General features: G+C 37.5%; 2 protein-coding genes across 10 annotated transcripts in view; one reads left to right on the forward strand and one right to left on the reverse strand.

Moving 5' to 3' along the window:
• pHCl-1 (pH-sensitive chloride channel 1) overlaps positions 1-24,068 on the forward strand; it is a 33,549-nt gene extending 9,481 nt beyond the window's left edge. For 3 of the 9 annotated variants that reach the window (XM_012368861.2, XM_012368867.2, XM_012368868.2), the window contains 6 exons: positions 2,601-2,687; positions 4,607-4,759; positions 5,381-5,595; positions 9,528-9,578; positions 14,070-14,186; positions 14,614-24,068. In XM_012368861.2, the coding sequence (XP_012224284.1) occupies positions 2,601-2,687; positions 4,607-4,759; positions 5,381-5,595; positions 9,528-9,578; positions 14,070-14,186; positions 14,614-14,745 (755 nt within the window). In that variant the 3' untranslated portion in view covers positions 14,746-24,068. The remainder of the gene's footprint in view (positions 1-2,600; positions 2,688-4,606; positions 4,760-5,380; positions 5,596-9,527; positions 9,579-14,069; positions 14,187-14,613) is intronic. The other 6 variants (XM_012368863.2, XM_012368869.2, XM_012368864.2 and 3 more) reach the window with 3 other exon arrangements.
• A 149-nt stretch (positions 24,069-24,217) lies between these two features.
• On the reverse strand, positions 24,218-25,139 carry strat (RAB interacting factor STRAT). The gene is made up of 2 exons (XM_012368877.2): positions 24,901-25,139; positions 24,218-24,574 (listed from the first exon to the last, which is right to left on the reverse strand). The coding sequence occupies exons 1-2, from the start codon at positions 25,027-25,029 to the stop codon at positions 24,341-24,343; spliced, it is 363 nt and encodes a 120-aa protein (XP_012224300.1). The 5' UTR covers positions 25,030-25,139; the 3' UTR covers positions 24,218-24,340.
• Positions 25,140-25,265: the final 126 nt, after the last annotated feature.

Consider the following 25,265-nt stretch of genomic DNA (forward strand, 5'->3'; position numbering starts at 1 on the left):
CTTTATTTTTTGCCAACAATGTGCGCAGCATTGAATTTAGCAGTCAAATCGATGCACCTAGGTGAAAGAGTAGGGGGGGGGGGGCGGGGGAGGAAGCGAAGAATTGCTTGCATTCTTCGAACCTTTATTCTATGCGGGATAAAACCTATCGTCGTCTCTATTGACGGCGTTCTGCCGGCGGATCAATAGATGCCGGTGTCGGCATTGTCAAAACAGCATCTTTTAAAAAGATTTCACACATTCACCTTCTCTCGAAATCCGTAAATTGAAAAAGTAATAATTCGAATCATCATCTGGCACATAAAATCTATTTTTCAACCTTCCAAATTGCTTATTATTATAATGTGATATAATAATGAATTTTTTTTTATAGCAAATTGTATCGAAGTTCAATTTTAGTTTCTTTTCTCTTATTGAGTTTCGTTATCTAATTTAGTCGCAATTTTTTTGTTTTAAACAATTGGTTAAATAAGATTAGCGATGTTTATAGAGCACTTAATTTTAATGAAAAGGTAAGTGTGCACGCATGATAATTATACGTAGCAGCATATGTTGCCCTGTCTGTTTTGTTTTATGGAACGTGCTTAATTTCCTAACACACTTTGAGCGAGATTAAAGCGCAGCTGGCGTTTTATACTGAATATCGTGCTTTCATTTTAAAAAATTTTTTTTTTCTTTCAACAAGAAAGCATTTTCTGAGGTTTCTTTGCGCGAGATCTTCTTTTCACGGTCAACTCGCTGTACGTAACTGTATATCCTCTTAATTAAGATTAGCAAGTATATATGTATACCTGCAGCAAATCTAAATATGTGTGCATAGAACGCAATGTTAAAGTAAATCATTTCATTGCTCTTATTCGGAAAACGGCATTCATCATAAATTAGTCATTAAATAGTACATCCATTTGTAAAAGCTTTTCCTTGAAAATTTCTTCTTTCTATATGTATTATATTTCTTTCTAGAAGATGACAGAATTTTTCTGTCAGGATAACAAATTTTCAGTAAAAAAGTCTATTCAAAGCTGTGAAATATTACACGCACGATACGACACACCAGCACATATATATAATACATATATAGTTGTGTATAGACGCACAAGAGAGTCACTTGTGCATGTGACGTAGCGGTGATCGAATATCCGTATTGTATCTCCTCCCCCGTTTGTTAGTTGGCGTCGTAGTATTTGTATTTTGACGAGTGTACACACGTGTACGAGAATAGATTTCCTAGATTGCCCTACAAGATGCATATTGGCAACCTTGGATCCTGTCTCGCTTTTCAACTGAGCCCGCCGTGGTTTGCTTTTGGGGTGAGGCTTTCTTATTTACGATGACTCTTCATCGGGAAGGAACGTCCTTGAAGGGCGTTCTTCCTTTTTCCTCTCGCGCTTTCGTAATCGATCCGTTCGCTGCCGCGGCATCGGCAACTACTGGCGAAGAGATTCGAAGAAATTGCGAAGCTCATCGCGCGTCACTTTGCCGCGCCGTGTGACAAAAATAAAGTTGCGTCTCGCCGTGGAAGCTCGCGGGGAAACTCTCCTTCGTTTCCGATAGCTTCTGCTAACATAGAAATTAGGACTTACGTGTGTAGAGAAAATATTGACTTTTGGCTGGCAAGCTAATGACTTTAGATCGCTTTCTGGTCGTTCGGGTGTGGAGTGCGAGAAGCTTTTGACTTTGGAGCGTGGAACTTTGCAGCATGTCTTGGCTATAGACACCTGTCTCGTATCAATATTTCAAAAATGCCGAATTAACGGCGACGGTTGCTTGCAATCTATGATTACTTCACAGGCATTATCATATTTTTCCTGTTGCAGACTTCTTGTCTTGATTGTTACAAACCAAAAAATGCAACAGGCGCATACATTTATAAATGTAAATGAAAAAAGACGTGTAATAAGCACATTGGATACGTGTAATATCATGCAAACAATTCGATTACCAGTTCATCGTCTAAGCTGGTCTTCATAGTTCAATTAATACACTTTGCCCTAAAGGACTTAACCATGGCGGAAAGCGGGTTATGCTTGATCTATTTAGAGAATAACGATAAAACGTGCTTTTCTTTTTCCACGCGATTAATTGTTAGGACAATAAAAAATTAAATCTACATTGTAAAAGTAGTTACTCAGGCGAAGTGTATGGAAATATTAATATTTAACATTATCTACTTTATTAATCAGTTTTTTCAAACTCTAACTCTTGCATTGCTTGTGTGACAATCACTATTTCTTTCAATCTTAATTCGAGCTAAATTATTTCAAGCTAATTTTTCGTAATAATTCTTTTCTCACTGACATTATCATTTGCTGCACGACAGGAAATTTATTACGGGTTTATTGGAGATTTATAAGATGAATTCGAAAGAAACCGGGTGGCTTTTGGAAAATATCTTGTAAAATGTAAACTCGTCGAGAGGGAACAGTAAAAATGGCTCAATAAAGCCTAGATATCACAGTGGATCAAGCGTTGCCTTCAGATGCTCTGTGGAGATTTGTCTCTCCCTTCAACAGAGAGAGAGAGTCGGTAGAAAAGTGCGAGAAGAGAAAAACAAAAAGAGACAAAGATAGGAAAGAAGATCGTGGGCTGTTCTGTTGCAGCTGACGGACATATCGTCAACGAGGACGAGTTCGATGATTTCGGAGACTCTAAGTGCTCGCTGTGCCAGCGCAGGTTTGAGGAGCAAGGTAAAATTATACGTATCTCTTCGACACGAGCGTAACGCGATTTCGAAGGAGAATAGGGAAAGAAAGAGAGAGAGAAAGTGAGAAAGAGAGAAAGAGAGAGAGAGAGAGAGAGACAGGACCAAGCTTACCAAAACTCAAGATGCCAAGATACCCCAAGTAGATATTCGATGTTGCTTCGTATATAGCATACCAATTTGAACGCTACTACGACAAAATTATCGCTCAGTTGGAGAATCGTAGACATTGGAGAGCGTACGAGCGTTGCCAAAATTGTAGATTAGATCGTTGCAAGTGCTAAAGCAAAAATCTACTCTCTCATGCGTTACTTAATTGCGTTACAGATTCTTGAAAAAAAAAGAGAAAAGGACGATGCAGCAAAATTTTACAAAGTACATTTGTTTAATTTGGCTTATATTGTTGTTATGGTTTATACGGCGCTTGGTTATCAGTAAGCTTACATCTCGTTAACGTCATAGAATCTACACGCTATCACTCATAAGTATATATTGCTTATCTTTATACGTTTTTCGAAGATGTTTGAAAAGTCTTTTTGTCCAAAAAAAAAAAAAAAAAGCAAGGACTAGTGTACAAATACAATCAATTTTTTATCTTAAAAGAAAATTCAGAATAGAGAAAAACTATACTATAAGCGTGGAAAAATATTTATGAGCGATAGTTTTTACACGCGCGGGTTCTTGCGCGATTATATACCGTATGGATCACGAATAAAGCTGGAACAGTCCCCCAAGGAAATTTTATCGGTTTTACATTGTTGTTTCTTCCGTTATCCAGTAAAAGCTTCGCTTCTTCTTTATACGTTAGTATTTTTATTTGCACAATATTTTTCACACTTAATTTTCTATATATCGATATATTTTATTGCCATTAAATATCCGACGAAAGATGTGACTTCGCTTGAAATTAATTATGTGAAAATAAAAGAAAATCCAAACGAGACAGGAAATCGCTCAATAAAATGTACAAACGACGATAATTGAATGCCATCGGCATGAACCGCTCGTGTCGCAATTACTGGGTAAATGTTTGTATTGTTTTTTTTTTTTCCTCGGCGTTCAAGAACCGTGAGAGACAAGTGAGAAGTTTTGTATTGGGTATAGGATTGTGTCGTGAGAGAAGTTTATTTAGTTTGATGTTTCCCCGATAGTAGATATTCCTTCATGCCTGCCTACCCTCTGACAGATCCCTTTTTGATGCCCACACGTTAGAACTCTGCTCAAGTGCTTGAAGTGCTTTCGCGAATGTGGGGTTTGGTGGCCACAAATTGACAAGATGGTTGTACGCTATTTTCTATCTCTTTTCTTTTCCCGAAAGAACTGCGAACAAGTTTGTCGCTTATGACGCAACGAAAATCCAGTATTAGTCTTTGTACAAGGTGTACCGAGGTAAGTGGAACTTGGGGGAAAAGTTATACCCATTATGTTGTTCGTTGGCTTTTAGGTAGCGACGGTTAGAGTTTACTGACGGCATTGTCAATACCGCGTGCCTTGCAATGCCGCGACTTACTCTAACCAGCGCTATTTCATAGCCAACAGCAAAAGAAACTGGCATCGGTTCCCTTTTCCCCTAAAACTCTTTATAGGTTCCATTTACGTCAATTACCTCACCCTAATGCATCTTATTAAAAAAAAAAAAAAAAAAAAAAAAAAAAAAAATATATATATAAATACACATTTCTATATAAGCATTTATATATGTCGACTACAAATTACTTTCCAAATATATTAATTGCAAATTAGCTGACTGTTAATCAATAACGAATGACAAACTCTCAGTATTTGAGTATTTCGTCAAAGGTTCTAAATCGAAAGTACCACTAGCTTCTTTCTGCGAAAACACTGAATCTTTTACACTGACTCTTACGCCAGCATGGTAAATGAAGTTGCGTGTGCGTGACCTAGGTAATTACAGCTGCTTGAAGGTGGATCTGATCTTCACGCGGGATCGCGCCTTCTACTTTACGACAGTTTTCATCCCGGGCATTATTCTGGTAACCAGCTCCTTCATCACATTCTGGCTCGAATGGAATGCCGTGCCGGCGCGAGTGATGATCGGTGAGTCCGCGCAAACGCAACGCCGCCCCGTATCTCAAAAATCGACACAGATTCGTTCTGATTTTACATTGTGAAATGGCTCGGGGTGAATCGGCCGAATTGACCCCGCGCTTTTCATGTGCAGTGATCGGAAAAAAAAAATAATATAAATCCATTGTTCATGAATCCGTTATTTATTATCCGTTATTTATTATCTGTTATTTTTTTCTCCAAACTATTGTGCCTCGGAAAGACGCAATCTCATATTTCAACGCAAATCCCATTACTTTAATAAAGATAATGCTTATGAAATTTTCTGAAATCAATTTCTCGTTTGTCTATTTTCGCGTTGAGTATTACACGTTCAAGTGGATTTTATTGACGGAATAAAATATTAAATAAAAAGACCGAGTGTCATCGACATCGACTTGTTCCGCGGAATTAAAATAAGAAGCTCAGTTAAAATTGTTTTCGTTTTTTTTTTTTCAAATTTCAAGTATTTCCAGTCATTCACTACTCATTGTGATTTCATAATATCTATTCTCGGACTTAAAAGAGGAACATTAGACGCGCTTAAATCACAATAGGTGTACGATTATTGGCATAAACGGAATATAAAGCGCGTTTTCAATTGTGTTTCAGGTGTAACGACGATGCTCAACTTTTTCACCACGTCGAATGGCTTCCGGGGAACGCTGCCCGTCGTTTCGAACCTGACTGCCATGAACGTGTGGGACGGCGTGTGCATGTGCTTCATCTACGCGAGTCTTCTCGAGTTCGTCTGTGTGAATTACGTCGGTCGCAAGCGGCCGATGCACAACGTTGTCTATCGTCCGGGCGAGAACCCCGTCACCCAGGTACTTTGCTGATTGACGTGTCCTCGATGATTTTATTCAACGTGATAAACGCATATGAACCGCACTCCCGGTCGCAAATATTTCCGAACGACGCGAATTTAAATGGGGCCGTACTGCCTTTTTCGCGCAATTAATATCAATTAACACAAATTATACGACTTGACGTAAATCCGCTGTTTTTTTTTTTTTTTTTTTTTTCCCCAAGATAAATGTGATATCTGGGGTCGGTTTCAAATCCAATCACACACTGTCGAGTGTCGTTAGAGTGACTTGTCGACAATCTGAATTTATTACACTCTTAATTTTATATAAATTTTAAAATTACAACTAATTTTCGATTAATTTTATGCGAATTTACAATTAATTATTTAGCACGTGCACACGAATCGAGAATATCGAGCAATGTTTTAAACTTATGCTGATATAATCTATTTCATATATCCTATCTTGTGCCAGATTAGCAAACTAGGCGGTACTTTACGGAGGAATTATTAATCGCCCTGCCCGCTAATATCGACTATCAAGCGAGGATAGTAATCGTGATTATTAAGACTACAAATAAATACAGATTTCCCACGTACGGTAAATTTAAAGCGCGTATGATAAACTTAAAGCGACATCCAACACTAACCGATATGATCTCCCGGGTCGATGATAGGATATTGCTGATACTGATACTGTGAGGTGAGAATTATCGATAGTATCTTGTCAGGAAGCGGTGTTTCCTTCAGCAGAAACAAATTGAGACTGTAAATTCCGCGAGACCTTGCACCGTGTTTGACTTATAAAACCACAGTCGCGATCACATCTCTCTGATTTCATCGAATAGGAATAACGCGCAAGAAGATTGCGACGAGAAAGTGATTTTGTATCTTGAAACGGAACGGGATAAAAAAACGCCAGGTAAACATGCGTGTCAAAGAATCGGAATCTCATTCATCATGTGACTGGTCTCTCATTGACTTGCGAACAATGATTTTGACAATGTGAACGCGATGAAGAGCTATAGATTCTTGAATGTTACTTCTAAGATTGACACATGATCACGCACGCGTGCATATTATCCATACCATAAAACTAGAAATGTTTACAGGGTGATAATTAGGATATTGCTGTGGCTGTTATTTAGAAAACAGGTGCATAAAATCGAAAAAATCAAATAGTTTTCAGCGCGATAAATATGTTTATTTTATATATATTTTATATATTTTATAGTATAAAATTTATATAAAACAATTCTCAACAAAAAATTTATCTTTTTTTATTAAATTAAATTAAAGACAAATACGTCAGCCAGGAAATCTTGGAAAAATTACTTAAATCCACACCAGACTACACATCGAAGATTGAAGATTGCAAATTGGATATTGGAATTCGACCGATCAGGACAAAGTGAGCTAAGATTGCTTGATTTGTCGAATTCTAATTTCCAATTCGCAATTTCAATCTCTAATGTATAATCTGATACGGATTTCAGAGTATTATTACAGAAGAAAGTATTTTCGAAGGTGCTTATATAAGTCTTGTCAATTTTCAGAGAGAAATCACTTTGCAAACAAATATTTTTCAATGTAAGCAATAATTTAACACTTTGTCTTTGCACTGCTTTTACTGTCTTCAAATTGTCTTATTAAGTCATATAAATTAAATTTGTTTATAATTTTTATTTTGTAATAATAAAGATAACTTGTGTCCAAAATTGATTTTTTTGTCAATTCTATGCATTTGTTCTCAAATAATAACCAAAATTGTAGCAACATTTTACTTGTCACTTTGTACGCCACAATGCATTTCGAGCCATATTGAATTTTACAAGAATTGACTTTCCACGGTGTTCAATATTTTTCATATCACTCGTTCTTTTGTCGCGTTTACATTCTGCACATATGAACTTGTTGGCGTGACCTTGCACAAACACAGTATGATTTCTTCTAATCTCTGCATCTCTCGAGACTTTTCTATTTCTAGAGAAAAGATATTTTCTATATCTTTTCATACATCTTTTCTTTTATCCAGAGAGTGTGAGTATTATTTTTCTGCCAAATTTCGGTCATTTGCGCTTCGTGCAAAAACTGCAAATTCTTTTGCCGCGAGAGAATCACGCGCGGATCGTGCCGCTTTCTTTCCCGGCAACGATCGATCGATCCTCGATACACATTTGACGACACACGATGTTCAACGATAATTGTTTTATTAGCTGTGACACGTCAATGTTTCGTATTTAATGCACAAAAGCATCCAAGAGAGACACATTTTGAAAAGAAAACGGAAGACGGCTCTCCCGTCTCTTAAAACGACAGACAGCCCGTCACGGGGCAAACTTGAGCACCACTGGCATAAATAGCGCGCTATTCCTTCGAGAGTGCTCATCATTTTCGAAAGACGCTGCAATATGCATGTCTCCGTCGTTTAACTTCTTTTTTTCTTTCTCGACCCTGATGTCTCTCATTTTCACTTTCACTCATTCTTACTCTCTCACTTTTTCCATTTTTCTCATTCTAATATCTCTCACAATTTCTGTCTTTCTGTCATCAAGTCCTTAGTTCGTCGTTTGATTTAACAGCCTTTGTTCTTTCCTTATATTCAAATATCTCAGACAGTCAAATGTTAGCAACGTTTGCTATTGATCAAATTTGCTATCAGTCTGCGAACGTTGCTAACATTTTGCTTACTGGGATTTTAAACACCGCAAAATATATTTCTTATATAAATCAATTTCAGCCCACGTCAAATCAGCAAAATTGGAGTAGGAGGATCAAGGGCCCAAAGCAGGATCTTAGTTGCCAAAAAATTCTTCTTTATTCTTTGTTTCAAAAATTGATAATCGTTTCGGTCGATCTTCCGACCATCCTCAGCACAACATTAAAAGCAGTCTAATAATATATCATAGAGTAAAGAAAACCATGATCATCGGACAGCAATCAGTTAGTCAAACACATTAAAAGGTTGTGTGAATCCCAACTTACGAAGTTGTCAACACTATCACGAGTGACTGCGAGAGATGTAACCCTTACATCGTCACTCGTGATACATAATATTGACAACTTCATAAGTTGGGATTCACACAACCTTTTAATGTGTTTGACCAACTGATTGCTGTCCGATGATCATGATTTTCTTTACTATGATATGTTATTAGACTGCTTTTAATGTTGTACTGAGGATGGTCGAAAGATCGACCGAAACGATTATCAATTTTTGAAATCAGGAATAAAGAAGAATTTTTTGGCAACCAAGATCCTGCTTTAGATCTTTGATCCTGCTACTTCAATTTTGTTATATTTCTTATCTTTTTCACTCATTTCGTGAGTTTCCGGGATATTCCTATTATTTTTATCCCGTAATTAAATTACGCTCTTTATTTGAACATAAACTTCTCTGTAAAAATTGGAACAATATAAGTTTTAAAAGTTGCATAATTCAGATTTGCCGAAGAAGAATGCCGTGTTGGATGTAATATGTGAGTCATACACACATATATATATATATATGCAAACGTTATACTGTGATGAGTCAAGAAAACTGCCAAGATGTCAAGCAAAAGAAAATTGACGTCCTATCGTCCGATTATCCATCTTACAACTGGAATACCACGCTAAACAAACATCTCGTGGTCGCTCAGAGAAACTAACGACAACGAATACGAATACGAATAGCGAGGATCGAGATATCGAAAAATCATGAAAATGAACGATACAAGAAAAAAGTCGAACATGCTTTTCTCACTTTCTCTGTCTCTGTCTCTGTCTATCTCTTTCTCTCTCTCTCTCTCTCTCCCTCAGTCTCTTTCTCTCTCTCACACTCTCTCTCTCTCTCTATCTCTCTCTTTCTCTTTCTGTCTGTCTGTTCTGTTATAAACACGATTAGTAAGAATTTGGTTGGTGGAAATGTTGGTGAGTAAGTCTCTTTGTTTGGTGTCTGTGATGTTACAGCGGCTCCCAGCGGTGCTCAGCAGGATAGGAATTATATTGGCCAGCCCTTTGGTAAGACCCCCCCATTGCATTAGGGCGCGGTCACGACTTCGCGCGTCCTTCGCCTTCGCGAATTGCGAAGTGCAAAATACCTCCTTTCGGCTAATCGAGACTGAGATCGCGGGGAAGAAGAACGCGAGACAAAAAAAAATAATCGTAATCGAGAAGAATGTATTGTGACGCGCGTATTAATTTCGCACGGGTATCAAGCATCGGAGGGAATTGCAAATCGAAACGAAAAAAAAAGAAAAAAAGAACAGTGCACATGCAAGGTCCTAACCGCGTCCTAAAAACCTACCGGACACAACACACACACACGTACAGACACAGACACTTGCTCTCGTTATCATATCAGACGTCGTATGTTTTTTATACTTCCATATCTTGCTGGCAATGTGTCACGAGGAGCACATGAAGGTGGAAGAACGGTCGGAAACGTCGCGTTTTATGAAATTATCGAAATTCAATGGTGTTCATATTTACGATACTTTTCACAAAAATAGAGAAAACAGCTTCCGCTATTGCCATAATTATTTCTGCCCCAGCGATGGCGTCGTAGAATCTAATCTGTCGAAAGTATTGATAATACTAACACTCGCGCATTAACGTTTCGCGACGTAACGTTGCAAAAAAATATAAAACAGCCGGGAAATATGTATTCGATCGCGGAGAACAATCACGAAAACGATAAACGTGGAACTTCGCACATATTACATTCGCGTGTAAAAATGCTCGCAAACTTCGAAGTTTTCTCGACAAAGTTTGGCGGTTTGGCTCGGAAAAACAAGACATTTCCATGTGAATATCTCCCTTGGCACTTTGTTAATATTCGAATAAATTATTTCTCCTTTCCACATGCTCTTTTACCACACATCTCTTAGTCTTTCATCTCTTTTTCTTTTCCCTTCTTTCTCTCTCTTTCTCTCTCTCTCTCTCTCTCTCTCTTTCTCTCTTTCTCTTTCTCTCCCTCTTTCTCTATCTCTGTTTCCCTCTTTCGATGCACGGTAAGGGCATGCTCTCTGCGATGCAAGTGCACGTCATATATAAATGCACAGCACGATGAAGAAAAAGAAACTTACCTTCTCATTCCAAACGAAAAGCGAATCAAGTCGCGTTCAATTATACCGCATCATGCAATAAACATTTGAAACACCGGAATACGCAGATATACAAAATTTATATCAGTGATATATTCTGTATGTATACATATTTCCGATTTCCAAAAATGTATTTTATTACGCAAAACATAAATAATGTATTTTATTACATAAAATGTATTTTATTATATGGATTCGTATTTCAAATTTCGTGGCAAATTAAAGATTGTTTAACGCGGATTTAAAATATATTATTTAAACGGGGGGGAATATGCAAGCACAATTCAAGATCATTATTCAAACGAGTTTAAAACTGACTTGGTAGTTTCATTATTTTTAACGATACTTTATCCCTTCACGCTACCAAGAGTTACGCGAATCGCTGCGCATTTGTATACAAAATAGGAAATATGGCAGTAGGATCTCGTTAACTCGCTGTATAAATTTCCCTTCCCACCCTTGCTCCTCTCGCATCTGGCCTGCGTTTTATATCGATGATGGAGAATCGTTAAAATGTACGTATTACGCATGAAAACGCATGAGAGAACGCATGGTGTGTGTGCATGGATGCATGCTACAATTTCACTCGACGCAATGTCCGATATTTCGATACTTTCGATGCCTTAGCGAGGGTAATGCTGCCGCTTGTAAGAGGATTTGCGCGCAGTGATGAGGAAAAATATGCGCTTAACTATTTTTTTTTAATCGCTTCGATAATCCAATCGCTTTTATTTTTACAAAATACACGAATGTAACAAAGAGTGTTCTTTTAATAACCTGATCGCTAATGTTACGTGAAGCTAATTGAAGCTTTGCTTTCTGATTGATTTAGAAATTTTCTTATTTGACGCTTGATTATCAAACAGTAAACGTTGTTAATGTTGTTTGGTAATATCTTGAGGATCGGTAATATCCTTCTTTTATTTATTTTGCGAGAAATCTGGTAACTGACATTCTTGTCACGTTTTATTGTAAAAAGGCATTTATTGAGAAATATCGATACATCCTTTTACGATTGTTAATCGCTTCTGCTTCATCACCAGCGACCAAGATTTTTCGCGTGTGATCATTTATTTTCATGGCACATTACTTGATCGCTGTGTCTCTAATCAAAATGTTGAATATTTATTTTTCGTTCATTCTTTCCTTCTTTATTTTCACCAATTAATATTATAATACAACGACAAAAGTCTATGCTCCAAATAGAAACATCATGGCCGCTGGCGTATTAATGACGTTACCATCATCTGCAGACATCTTTTCAAGTAGAAAGGCTTTGTAATTTTGGCATGCCGCCGAAAGAGAAAACGGAGATAATCCTCCAATAATTATCACGTTCCAAATGCTTTCTGCGTTCGACACTTTCTTAGCGTAGCTCTCATCATGATGATCACTAATTTCGAATTAAGGCAAACAGAATAGAACGGCTTTCGTAACGTCGCAACTCGTCAGGCAAAAAGAAAAAAAGAAAAGAATTTTTTTTTTTGCAAAAAGAAATCACGAACGTATACAATAGATAGATATGTCATTCTAACTACTCGGAATTCGAAGCCACGGCAATTCCACGCGAGAAACGATGAAACGTGCAAACTAATTAGAAACTATCACCTCGTTATATATACATCATGCCTTGACTGTGGTACCAACAAATTGCTTTCGCCATAAAACTAACCCCCATTGAAGCTTAACACGTAGCATAAGCTTGAGAGATATCTTTCGAGACGCAACAAGGCGGTGCGGGGATCCGTTTGAAAATTCGCACAATTTTTTTTCTCCCGCAAACATTTTCAAGCGAGATTTCACGGAGAAAGACGTGCCGGGATGTAAATTTATTTTACGCAAGCCCCTGCCCCGTAGAATGCCGTCAGTATTTACCCGAGAAAGTTTGTCTGAGAATTTTATTCGAATTGATCTTACAATCTTATGTTGACTCATATATATTTAAACACAATTACCGTCGTCTTTCTCCTTCCGACAAAACTTCCGAGGAAAATTGCAAAGGGATTCCCTGATCGGCGACGCTCGCGGTTTACTTCATGAGGGAAACTTCTGCTCGTGGAAGTATCTTGTCAGACGAACCGTTTAGAAGTGTACAGTTGTTTATACGAGAATGATGTTCACATCGGACCAAAACTACACAGCGCGGCTAACGACTAATCGATATTAACCAGGAGGTCCTCTCTCCGATCCTCTAACACGGCGCTCATTCGGCCGGAAAATCGTATCGGCTCCGGATTGCTTCGCAATCGAATTCCCAACAAATAAAAAACCGCCGGTAGTGTTTCCGCACGAATAATTCGCAATCACGCGACCGGCAAGCTATGCACTATGACAGCAACTGAATTGGGGTCCGATGTGAAACATGATAAGTAGTTGTTTATACGGCATGTAATTCGTAAGTTATACGCAGAGGCACGAAAGTGTTGATTGATATACATATATACCAAAGACATCAAATATTGTTTAGAAAAATAAAAGAAAACAACGATTCACTCTTCGATGATTTTTTGCAACGAGCGAAGACGATTCCACTTCCGCGTGTTTAGAGTAATATTACGTCCTTTCTCCCAGTTTCGTGCGATCACAACGGATACAATTCGTCGCGGTTAAATCTCTAATTTTGTCAGTCCGTAATGATATCCATTTCGTGTATTTGTTATCTAAAAGCGGGATAAAAAAACTTGGATATATCTCTCTTTCAATTTCTCTCCGTACGCGATAAACGCTATTTCAAAACGGTGCAAAAATCGTCGGTAAAACGTTTCCGCCGGACTTCCGCGAAAATAGTGAGCGTTTTCCGTCAATTTCACGCAATTTCAATCGAAAAAAAAGATCACCGCGATTTTCCGTCAATTTGCGACGATTTTCAACAGAAAATGGTGCTGCGGTGCGTCCTTTTTCGAAAGTATCACACGCCTTTACGTGCAAGCTTGATCGCCGCCTCCTTACCAAAGCCTCTTAGTACGCTTACGTTATTTATGCTTATAAAAAAGCCGCGCCACTCTCAATCGTTTATTCATCACCATGTATCCCTTACGGAAGATTGATTACTCTGATAGCGCAACAATGTGTCGCGTATCAAACGGTAACCGTGAACGTTTCCGTTCTCATGTTTATCAATTCGCTTGAGCCATACTCGCTTGTATGTATGTAAAAATTCAAAAGGCCAATAAATACATGTATATGAAGGGAACGTGAAAAATCGGAGACCGTAAGCACGTGCGTATGGGGCATTTCGAGGGGGAGGTGAGGGGGGAGGGGATCGCAAAAAAAAAAAAAAAAAAAAAAGAAAAAGAAAAAGAAAAAAAAAGAGAACGAGTCGAAAGGGTGGATCGTTGTTTAAAATGACACATTGTCATTGAGAATATAAGTTTCTTCTACGGAGACCCTGTCGCAGGGTAAAAAGAAGCGGGAGGGCGGACCTACCACCGGTGGTGCTACTGGACCGAACGAGATCGTCACCTGCACCAACTGCGGACCCAATCCCTGCACGCACACGGCAACGAACGGTTGCACCGCCGAGGTAAATGAATCTACTTACTTGCGAGAGTGACGACCGGTTATCGGTCGTTCCCTCCTTTCTCGCGGAAAAAAAATATAAAACACGATAAATTTACATTTACGATAAATAAACTATTGTTCTTTCAAAATTTGGATTATAAAATTGAATTAAATTTGAAAACTCAAATTGAAATTTATACGTATTCATTTTAGATAATTGAAACGTTAATGCTAGGCCTTTGATTAATTTTTCAAAAGTTACATCGCATATTTGCGATTTGACAGTTGCGAGAAATATAACGATAAAAGACATATAATGATAAGAAACAAGTTTACATTTAATAAATTCGATAAAATGAAGGCTTGAAAACTTTGCAATGCCACAAACGACATAGTCGACAAGGCGTCTCGAAGTTGGATAACGCGTTAACGAAAGTCTCTACTTGCAGCTAAGGAAAAAAGAGCCGCCGCATCCGATTAGAGTGGCGAAGACGATCGACGTGATAGCCAGGATCACTTTTCCAGTCGCCTATTTCATGTTCCTCACTTTCTTCTTCATTCACTATAAGGGCACCTCGTAGAGTGGCGCACAACGATCCTCGAGAGATCTCTCATCGCCGGTGTGAGCGACAACGAAGCCTCGCGCGATAGGCGACAACGATGCTCGGCCGCGGGGATCGGATCTACAGTGGGTTCAACTTCTCTCCCAGAACCTACCGAAAGTACCTCCGAGTAGATGAATCGCGTCGATAATCGCACGAGTGTGCGACGATCGAGTCTCCCCCCCATAAAGATGAAGATAATGATGCGTAACGCAAAGCCGGTGTCTCTAAAAAGAAATAACGACCCCTTAATCAACTGCAATGGACAAGATCGAGCCGTAATAGACAGAGAAGACGAGTATCCGATGGATAAATCTCCCGGAGAGAAAGGAGGAAAAGCGAGCCGATAACTGAGGAGTATTCAAAACGTAAGACAAGAGGACACCCACGGTGGATTCGTCTCCCGATATTCTTCATTTTCTCTCACATGTGATAGCTCTTGAAAGCACTTCTTTACGGAGGAAGTAGATCCGCGACCATGTGCAGCAGTATATATATATATATATATATATATATATATATATACTTATCTCCGTTTCTTTTCCCTTTCTTATATCTTAGGTAGATAGGGCGTCACCGACGAGAACGCTTCGGCCAAGCAATGAAAATGCTTAGCTTAGTCGATGACGATCAAACGTACTAATGTAAGACGTTATACCTCACTACTACGTAGCACGGTTAATCAGAAAAATGTCGTCCGCGGACGTCGCTGATTCATGATTCGCAGTTCCATCGATCCTTCGTTCGTCGTTTGATTCGACACGTCGCCCGCTGGACGTGTCGCAGCATGTGAAAACGTTACGTTACGCGTCGTTTGTGCAACTGGAAATGGAACGTAAAAAAACGATTCGTGTCGCGAGATAAAGGGAGGGAAAGCAATCATTGTAGAGTGTTTCGCGTAATGTGGCCTGTTCATGCATCGGCGGCGAATATTGAGGACGGCGGACAAGTGTTTCGAGATGATCGAGCCAGATAGTTCATAACTAGCGCTTTCGCTATGACGCATCGTCGGGCGGGTAAACGGCTCGTTTTGTCGCGTCAGGTATCTCCGTATTCGTATCGAATAGAACGGAAAGCCGAGCCGGGGGGGGGGGAGGGGGCGAAGAGTCTATTCCTCAGCGCCCGTCTACACACGGCGATTTATCACGACGTTGTACGCCGAAGCGAAGAAAAATTGCCGCCGTCAGCGCAATAACAAGTTGGTGGAACGTAAAGTGCTGCGGACACCCTTGCTCACTTTAAAAATAGAAAAGACGCGTATGGGCGAAACGCCGAGGAAGAGGAAAGCGATTCGTGGTCAGTGTCTTACGCGCGACGTGCGAAAGAGGGAAAAAGAGAGAGAGAGAGAGAGAGAGAGAGAGAGAGAGAGAGAGAGAGAGAGAAAAGAAGAGAACTGTCCACTTCGACATTACTGAAAGTAACAATGCGCGACATATATCGTGCTTTCTTCTCGGAACACGCCGATCACACGCCTATCTCCACGACACACGACGTCGAGCGGTGTCGGCTAATTCGAAATCTCTACGTGTAGCCTGCGTACTATTTTAGGTGCAACATCGCTATGTTACACTGCTGCTACCACTACTACTACTACTACTACTACTACTATTTTTATTATTACTGCAACTAATATTATAATTATTATACTGTTATGGTTGCTACTCTACTATCGTATATATATATACTATTACGGCGCTACTACTATTACAAGTTATTATAACATTAGAGATCTTATAGGAGAAACGCGGAGTCGGGAACACCTTCAGGCGCGCACCGCGCTTCGTGCCGATCTTACAATTATTGTTCAGCAATACTAAAGCGAAAGAAAAAAAAAAAAAAAAAAAAAAAAAAGAAACCAGCAGACCAAGAAAACGCGAGCCGAACGTACTGTACCGTGCGGGTGTATCTCAATAATCGTGACCGGTTATGCGATACATCCGATAGATATAACGTATAATTGTAAAGCCACACGACCGCGCCGCGGTCGTCGTTGCGGGATGCGTGTAAATGATTTCTTTTCTCACACATAGACACAAGCGCACGCACGCACGCACGCAAATACATACGCGTACATACGGACGATGAATGCGCGCTCAGATTCAAAAGACATGTATCGATACTTCCGACGACGGTTAGCACTGATTCTAGTTCGTTCAATAAAAAAAAAAAACTCGAAACATTTGGAGATACTCGGTTTCTGAACGTAAAATTTTACGATTCTCATTCATCTTACTTTCGCGATAAAAAAAAATCTTATATCTCCTCTCTGTATTTATGTTAGAACCAGAATTATGATTTAAAGGGAGCGTTTGGGGTAATTGCAGTTATTGCTAACCGGAGCCCGAGAAATCGAGATAAATACTCATTAAATACAGATCTCGTCTGACAAACTGACTGCCAAAAAGACTCACTGATAAACGTACGTATCTTTCTCTAACTGCGAACTCTTCTACCACACATTTTGCAAACGAGTAGAGCAGGATTGTTTTCTGGAAGATTACACGATGAAGCGATTGAGGTCGTCGTCGTCGTCGTCGGCGAAAAAGTCGACCGATTAAAAATTTCCTTCGAAACACCGCTTAACCCTTAAATGCATTCGCTAGCTGTTCGGCAACGTTTATCCTGTTATCGATTTTTACGAGGAAAGAATATTGTCGCAACATTCTAATTTTGTAATGAATAATTTAAATAGTTAACTTAAGCGCGTTGTTACGAACTTGGATGACAAGAGTAAAGTAAAGTAACTGAAGTCGATGTTACAGCCTTTTAATAAATGATGAAAATCGCTTATGTATTTCCGCAAAATAATTTGCAGTTTTATTAGAACAGCCTCAAAGACAAACCTTATATTTTCCTACGACCTACTTTAAAAATCAAGTGATGGATACGCCGAGAGGTGGAAAATTATCAATAATTTTTGGGAAGAATTAATGTAAAAATGGAGAAAAAGGATGATGCATTTGACGGTTAAGGAAAGAATTTCTCGATGAAGTTGAAAGCCATCTAAAGATAAGAGCCGTCTCTTGAAATTTTTATCATGCAATCTCCTCAAAAACTCATCCAATTATTCAACGGGTATTTTACAAAACTCTCGTCGTTAAAATAAATCATATTTCGATTGCGCAAAGTGTGCACTTAAAATAGAAGAAGAATATAAAATAACGAATACCTTCATACGCATATACGAATGTCGCAGTTCTTTCAGGAGGCTCCCGCAATTCTAGCAAAATGTAGAACGCACGTAATAATGTAAGCGCTCGTCAAGTGTAAAATGAAACAGGCAAAAAACAAAACGCGTCTTTAACGCGTGAGTTTTTCAAAATGAATGGGGAAGTGTCGCTTTGTTTTCTACGATGCTCTGAAATCGAACAGAGAAGAGAGATAATAACATGTTTGCGTCTCGTGTCATGTGTGCAAGAGCAAGATTTAACGAGATGCAATGGTAACAAGGTGTTGCATTGCGACGGGAACAAACTTCGGGACAGAACAAAAAAGAGAGAGAGAGAGAGAATTATAGTGCAGTTTGAAACAAGCGACTTTGATGAAAAGACAAGGCATCAAATTTACTAGTTAATCTCAATGGTGCATGAAATTCCAACAGATGTATATTAAAAAATAAATTTTTTTAATTATGGAAATTTCTCGCATTCGGCAATAATAGAAATTAAGGCCAATTATCCATCTGTTACATCAAAAAGATGAAGCTTTTTCTGATCGTCACTACAATTCCTCCAAATTTGTCCACGTCGCACAGTGTTTCCAAATCCGTCAAAAATTACTTATTCTGTGCTATGTTACAGTATATTATTATTAACACTTAGTGTTTATTTTATATTTTTCTTAATTAAAATCTTCACAAACATTTATAATTACTATGAATTACAAAATACCTTTCATACTTAAATTATGAAAGAATTACATATTTTGCACATGAAATTCATATCATAGTTTAAATGGTTCGAGCAGCTTTCGAGGGGTTTGGAAACACTGTGTCTTAGAATAGATCGTTTATCATACACAGCTGCAAATTATATGCGTAATAAAAAAAAGAAGAAAACATACATCTAGGCGATAGACCACTTTTTATATAGATCTATTTCGTCCACATTCGAAAAGAAAAGCCCTGCTCCCAGATCCGCGGCTAATGTGCATCCGTTCAAATATCTCATCGTATAATTCTTGAATCTCTCTACAAAAGGATCTCAAATATCTTTGCTATAAGCCGCTACGCCGCAGCGCTGTGAACCTGTAATAGCTGGTTTCGTCAACAGATTCGCGCCTATTGGAATTTCACAATTCGAAACACTGCCATGCAAGTAAATCGGAAAGAAAATCCTTGTCGCTTGTGTGTGATATCGAGAGAGCTGTAACGTATGCGCACTTTGGCTGAGGAGAGCAGGGTGGTCCATAAAAAGTAAGATGTACATTCTGGAGAACGTAATTGCGCGTTGAATATACGGCCGTGCGCGGACGTACGTTATACGTAAAATATTCTATTTATAATAACGACACGATACGTAATCGCGGGAAAGTTTCTAGATGCGAAATATCTTTATCGAGATGGCCCTCGACGGAGAGATACTTTCCGCCGCCAATCCACCTTGTGAGTAGCAACGACAGCACTTCGAGAATACTTTTTCGCAAGAATGTACTGTGAACGCTGACACTTCAGGAAGCAATCACATCGAGTAGCATTCGCTTAAACGAGTTCAAAGTAAGAATAGAGCTTAATTTCGTGTTTATAAAGCAGGTTTTATGAATTATAAATTTAGTCTCACTTTTACTCTGTATTTCCTAGAGAAATTACGGAACTGTTGAAAAAAAAAAGATCAAACGGCATTTTTTACGGTCGCATTCGTCGTTACTCGAAAGGGAATTGTGCAGCGGAAGATTTTCCAGAGCCAATCTTACAAACGTCCGTGGCACTTCTTGCAGAAGCTCAAAAGGCACATGATGCGTTTGCGTAATCGACGTTTATCGTAGAACTGTAAATTATGATTACGCCGAAGGACGAGAAGAGCGGTATAGATCCGTAATTGACAAATGTGTCGAGACGTGTGCGTGTATTAACGCGGCAAGCTTCGAGATTTCATCCGGGAAGGTCCGGATTTTCAGAAGAAAAAAAAAAAAAAGAATTAGTATCATCGCTATGCAGTGCTTGCGCTTCGCTAGTATCGTGCAAAAAATATATTCGCGAATAATGTGGCGTTTTAAGATGCGAAATCTTGATCTAGACGCATCTGTATACGCTATAAGTTGACCACGTAGTTCAATACGAGTATTTCTACGGTAACATACGGGAAGATTACGGCATCTATCGATGCACTTGTGTATTTCTTGCTCTCTCTCTAGAATTACACGAAAATGCACAGTACCTTTATAATTCTCTCCGCCATTCATTTATCGTTAAACTCTTTATTGGCTTTGTGGAAGCCCGCGGGAAACGTGATACAGAAAAAAAAAAAAAAATAACACTTCTCTCGATCGCATTCGATTTTTTACCGCACCGCTACCTCATCGATCCTTTATGTGGATGATACTCGAAAAATCTGTATGTGCAATCGACACAACGAATATTGCGTAGAGCCGAGTGTTGAGGAAAAATTGCGCTATTTAAAATCGAAGCTTACTTTTAACCGATAAAATAAAATGATCGGATGAGAGTTCGTGATTTGCGTTCGTTGTGGCTAGGCTTGCAAATTTAAGGTCTTTAGAAACGTAGAGTTTATAAATGTTTAGCAGTAATAATATTTTCTATAAATACAGATATTTGCATTATTTTCTAAACAATATTGAAAATGAAATGACAAACATGCTGTCATTTTTATTATCTGTTGAATAATTTGTGGTTTTCAAAAATATTTTTCAAAGAAATTTGCATCTCGAGCCTGGCAGCGAAATGCGAAACAAGAACAACAAACTGTTGAATTTACCGCTATCTTTTGTACACCTCACGCCAATGAATGGATACGAACCATTAGATGATAGGAATGCTAATGAGCGAATTAATTAATATTGTTAACGTTTAATGCTCCACGGACCAAGACAAAAGTAGTTCTACGGCTACTTTACCGTCGTATCGTTAGCAGCACACTTTTTCTTTAGACATATCCCGCGCGACACGCATCATTTGTATTCGTACGCAAGAGTCTCGTTTACCGAATCCTTGTTATAAAATACTTAAGTACGCGCGGGCGCATTAAATGTTACTTACCATTTAATCGTTGAATGTAAAGGCCTCCATTGAGCGAGAAGTCCATTCCTCTCTGACAGTGTGAACGAAATCTGCAAAAAGAAATGAGTTAAAAATAATTAATAAAAATTTATTTCGTCGAATTGTACAAATATTCCGAGATTCGGGAAATTATACTTTACAATTATTAAATGTCCTTTTCTTTATTTTCACTTCTGTTGATTTATTCTCGTGTGTATATCGCATATTAGTTGACGAACGTTACTATCACCGTCGTGGCATGAAAGATAAATGTAAAGAGTGTACTGACCAGAAATATTTCGGAACACTATTTAAATATAGGCTAATAGTAGAATACTGCGGAATCGCCCTTTATCGTGTACAGACATTTGTGAACGATACTATTTCACGCTTTACTTTAAAAAGTTTTGCATAAACATTACTATTCTGTTGGAGGAAGGAAGGAGGAAAATGAACAATTCGCTGAAACACCAACGTAACACTGTCTATGTGAAAATCTCGTGTTTATGATATTTTAACTATCGGTAAAAAATAAAATAAAATAGACACAAAACACACCATGAAAAGGAATTGGTCAAAGTTGAAAAATATAAAATAAAACAATATACATTATAAATCATTAAATAATGCCAGAGTATTCTGGGGATCGTGATAAATTGCGAAGTGATACAGCCAGCTTTACGCAGTGCTTGCTAAAACTTGTCAATTTCCTATTTAAGTATCACCTATTTAAGTCTCTTAGAACATTTACTGTAATTTAATTTACTGGTAATTTTCTTTCCCTTGCCAGAGCATTCCTTATCGCGCATGTGCGAAAAAAAGCGTAATTTAACTTAAGAATTAAATATTAAAGAGTTAAATTTAACGTAAGAATTAAAATTTAAGAATTTAAGCATCTAAGATTAAAAAGGCTTTTTTAGTAGAACGTTATGTATCTCTCTTGTGGCTTTCAAAACAAACTTACGCCGAAAATATATAAGATAAGTAGGGAAAGAAGAAAGAAAATGTACAAGTACAGAGAATGTCCTGGCATGGGCACGCAATCGAGCATGATGGCCATTTGAAATAATACATTTAACAGGAAATGAAAAGAGCGAGGAAATTTGCATGGATACTAAAAAAAAAAACACCTATTTCCGGTGCCACATAATCGTTCTGTATCAGCACGTAACGTAAACTACGCTACACCAAGAAGATAGAAGGAATTAACTAAACATATACATATATATCGAGTGCCATTTACATAGAAAAAAGACACTCCATATCTGTATATTTTTAGTTACATATATAAAGTGTATGCGAGAGTGAGTGTGCCTGTATGTATGCGAGAATGTATTTCTCCAATCTATCTGACTCTATTTTTGTTATTTTTGTACCTTTTCACTGCACCTAAAGCGGCGTGGGAAAAAAAAAGGATTCCGCGTTGCACGCGTATACATAGGTATATGTACCGCATGATAAATGGATTTCGGGCTTTCGAATTGACAACGGTCTCTATTATAAATCTTTTATATATTATATTGCATTGTGATACGTACGAAGTAAGGAAAATGCTTACGATATCATAGGCTCGTGTACAATCGCGTGCATATCCGAAACGACAAACGAAAAAAAAAATATATATATAAATCAGGTTTTACGTAATTACGAAAAACATAATAAACATAAGATATTTCATGTGATATTAAAACATTGAAAAACTTTCTGAAAAATATACACACGATTATTATGACGGTCGAATCCTACCATCCGATATCATGCGGTCGCGAAAAAGTATTGCCTACTGCACATTTATTGTATGTATAAATGGACGATCACGTATATCACTTTATAGAGTTCTACTCTGGCGGATAAGTCGCAAAAAATTCACAGTAACTCGTTCTGTGAGATTAAACATCAGAAATTTAATTTTTATTTTAATGTCTTTCTGCACTGTTTCGTTAAAAGAAATTTATTTTAATATCTTCGATAAAATTTTTAATCCACGCTCTTATAAAGATAGAACTTTACAATTGGTATACGCGTTTTTAGGATCTCCTGCATATGCGTACACGTTTATAAATATGTGCATAGTATATTATTGAACGAAATAAATCGGCGCGATGACGGTGATGGTGATGATATGCAGGAAACGAGGAAATCGTATTTAGATGAACATTGTAATATCCTTATGTGCTAGATTCAAGATTTGAACGTTATGCAAGTAGGGAAATATATCATGTATAATTGTTCGAGCATCTCGCAGTATATAATTATTTGTTAGTTATAATTTATTTATTCATTTATATGTAAGAATGTATCCGAAGACGACTTTGTCTCCAAAATATTCTGCAAATTCACATAATTCTTTATAATTCTTTATAATTCTTATGATTAATGTTTCTATCGTTTCATTCAATCTTACTGTCACGAGTAATGCAAAGTGATGATTTGTGTAAAACTATCGTAATTAAGATTGTCCTCTCATTAATTAGCGATTCACAATATGTAATATATGCGTCCGCATCGTCGAGTAAAAGGATAATGCGTTTTGCTTTAATGATGCGCGTTTTAAGAAGAGATAAAGCTGTGATGTTATTAGATGCCGACGCGGCACGGCTCGCACGAACGCGTGACTATTTTTGCAATATTTAAAATAGATTTAAAAAAAAAAGGAGGTAAAAAAGAACACAGAAATGTAAGTAAACGAATAATGGTTAATTGAGCTCTCCCCAAATCGCGAAAACGGCTTTGCAAAATAGATAACATATACATTATAAACATGAAAAATGCATATATACGCATCGAGAAGTATATATGTATAAGTATTATTCACGCGCGTATAAAACACCTCACGTACGATTTATATTACGAATTGTATTAATACATACGACGTGTAGCCCGTTTGTGATACTCGAAACGGGATATTAAACTTGCGATATGTAATGGTATAATTGATTCACACAAATGCATACACACATTAAGTACAGTATAATTTTTAATTGTAAGCGAGAAATTTATTAATCGTTACATCGTATCGACGGTTATCTGATTTATTGGCTGTGTTTGTAACATATATTGTGATTAAATATTAAATTGTCAACTAAAACGGCAGCTTTTCTTCACTGTGAATCATTATTTACACGTGATAAATCAGCACCTTTTTTGAAGTACAGAAATTATTTTGCAAATGTGCGAAAAAAAATGTTGATTGATCTTAACATAAACTTGGGACTTTTATAACATATAAAACACAAATTTGCATAGCATCATAAATATTATTTTATATCTGTATAACATTATCTCTGTACATATGCTTATAAAATTATTACATGTCATATAAAATTATAAAATTATTTAATTAATAAGCTTATCTCTAATTCATTCATGTTTCACTCTACATAGCGCAATATATGACTTCTTTGTAGACAAATCATGCCATCCCACTGGACCTCTCTCGCAATCCGCGCAAGCTAGGTATTTGACATTACCTACTGTATGCGACACACCAATATTTTCAAAAGTATACATATCTTCCACCAACCAATAATCGGAAATAGTTTCTTGCTGATTAGCTTCACCTTCTCCTTTAATATGTATATGTGGTAGTGCAAACTGCAACCCAAAATTTTACATTACTTTTATAATTATTTACATGATTTACTGTACAATTATTATTGATCAATTTATAGCTATAAATTTATAGCAATTTTTTACAAATTGCACTAAACAAAAACTTATAGAGCGTCAAATATAGCACAGTAAACAATAGAATACTTAGGTTATGGATGATCAACAATCTAAAATACAACAATGTACTGGAAATACTTATTAACTGATAATACAGCATATATACTAAAAATTAAAATAATATATTGTGCAAAGAATCAAATAAAGAACCATATATTAAGGAATTATTACGTTAACAATACAGTACTTACCTCCTTGTTTATTAATCTAGCAGTTCCAGCATTGAGCATTTTTGAGGGACAAAATGTGCAATAGACCTTATCTTTGTTTTTGCCTTCCGCGTCCTTTTTGATTTCGACATTATCTTCGCCCGTAGACATTGTCAGTCGATGCAAAATAAATCTTGCAATAAATTGGTTAGCCAAGCAACAGAACCAGAAGCCAGCTGACTCAAGCCAGCCTTGGTCTGTCGATGGAATCGAAATGTAGCAATCGATAAATATCTATTGTCGCATATCGAAATCGAAATACGAGCGGTTAAATTAAATAAACACGAAATAATGCTTCAAATTGTAAAATAAATAAATAAAATGCCTAAAAATATCACGTAAATAAA

The sequence above is a fragment of the Linepithema humile genome, chromosome 4 (genome assembly GCF_040581485.1).
Source record: "Linepithema humile isolate Giens D197 chromosome 4, Lhum_UNIL_v1.0, whole genome shotgun sequence".
Lineage (NCBI taxonomy): Eukaryota > Metazoa > Arthropoda > Insecta > Hymenoptera > Formicidae > Linepithema > Linepithema humile.

Excerpts from the sequence above, each read along its gene's own strand:
- strat (XM_012368877.2), bottom strand. The coding sequence starts at position 25,029 with ATGTCTACGGGCGAAGATAATGTCGAAATCAAAAAGGACGCGGAAGGC. Across the intron at positions 24,575-24,900 it reads CTAGATTAATAAACAAGGAG|TTTGCACTACCACATATACA; the intron begins GTAAGTACTGTA and ends TTTGGGTTGCAG.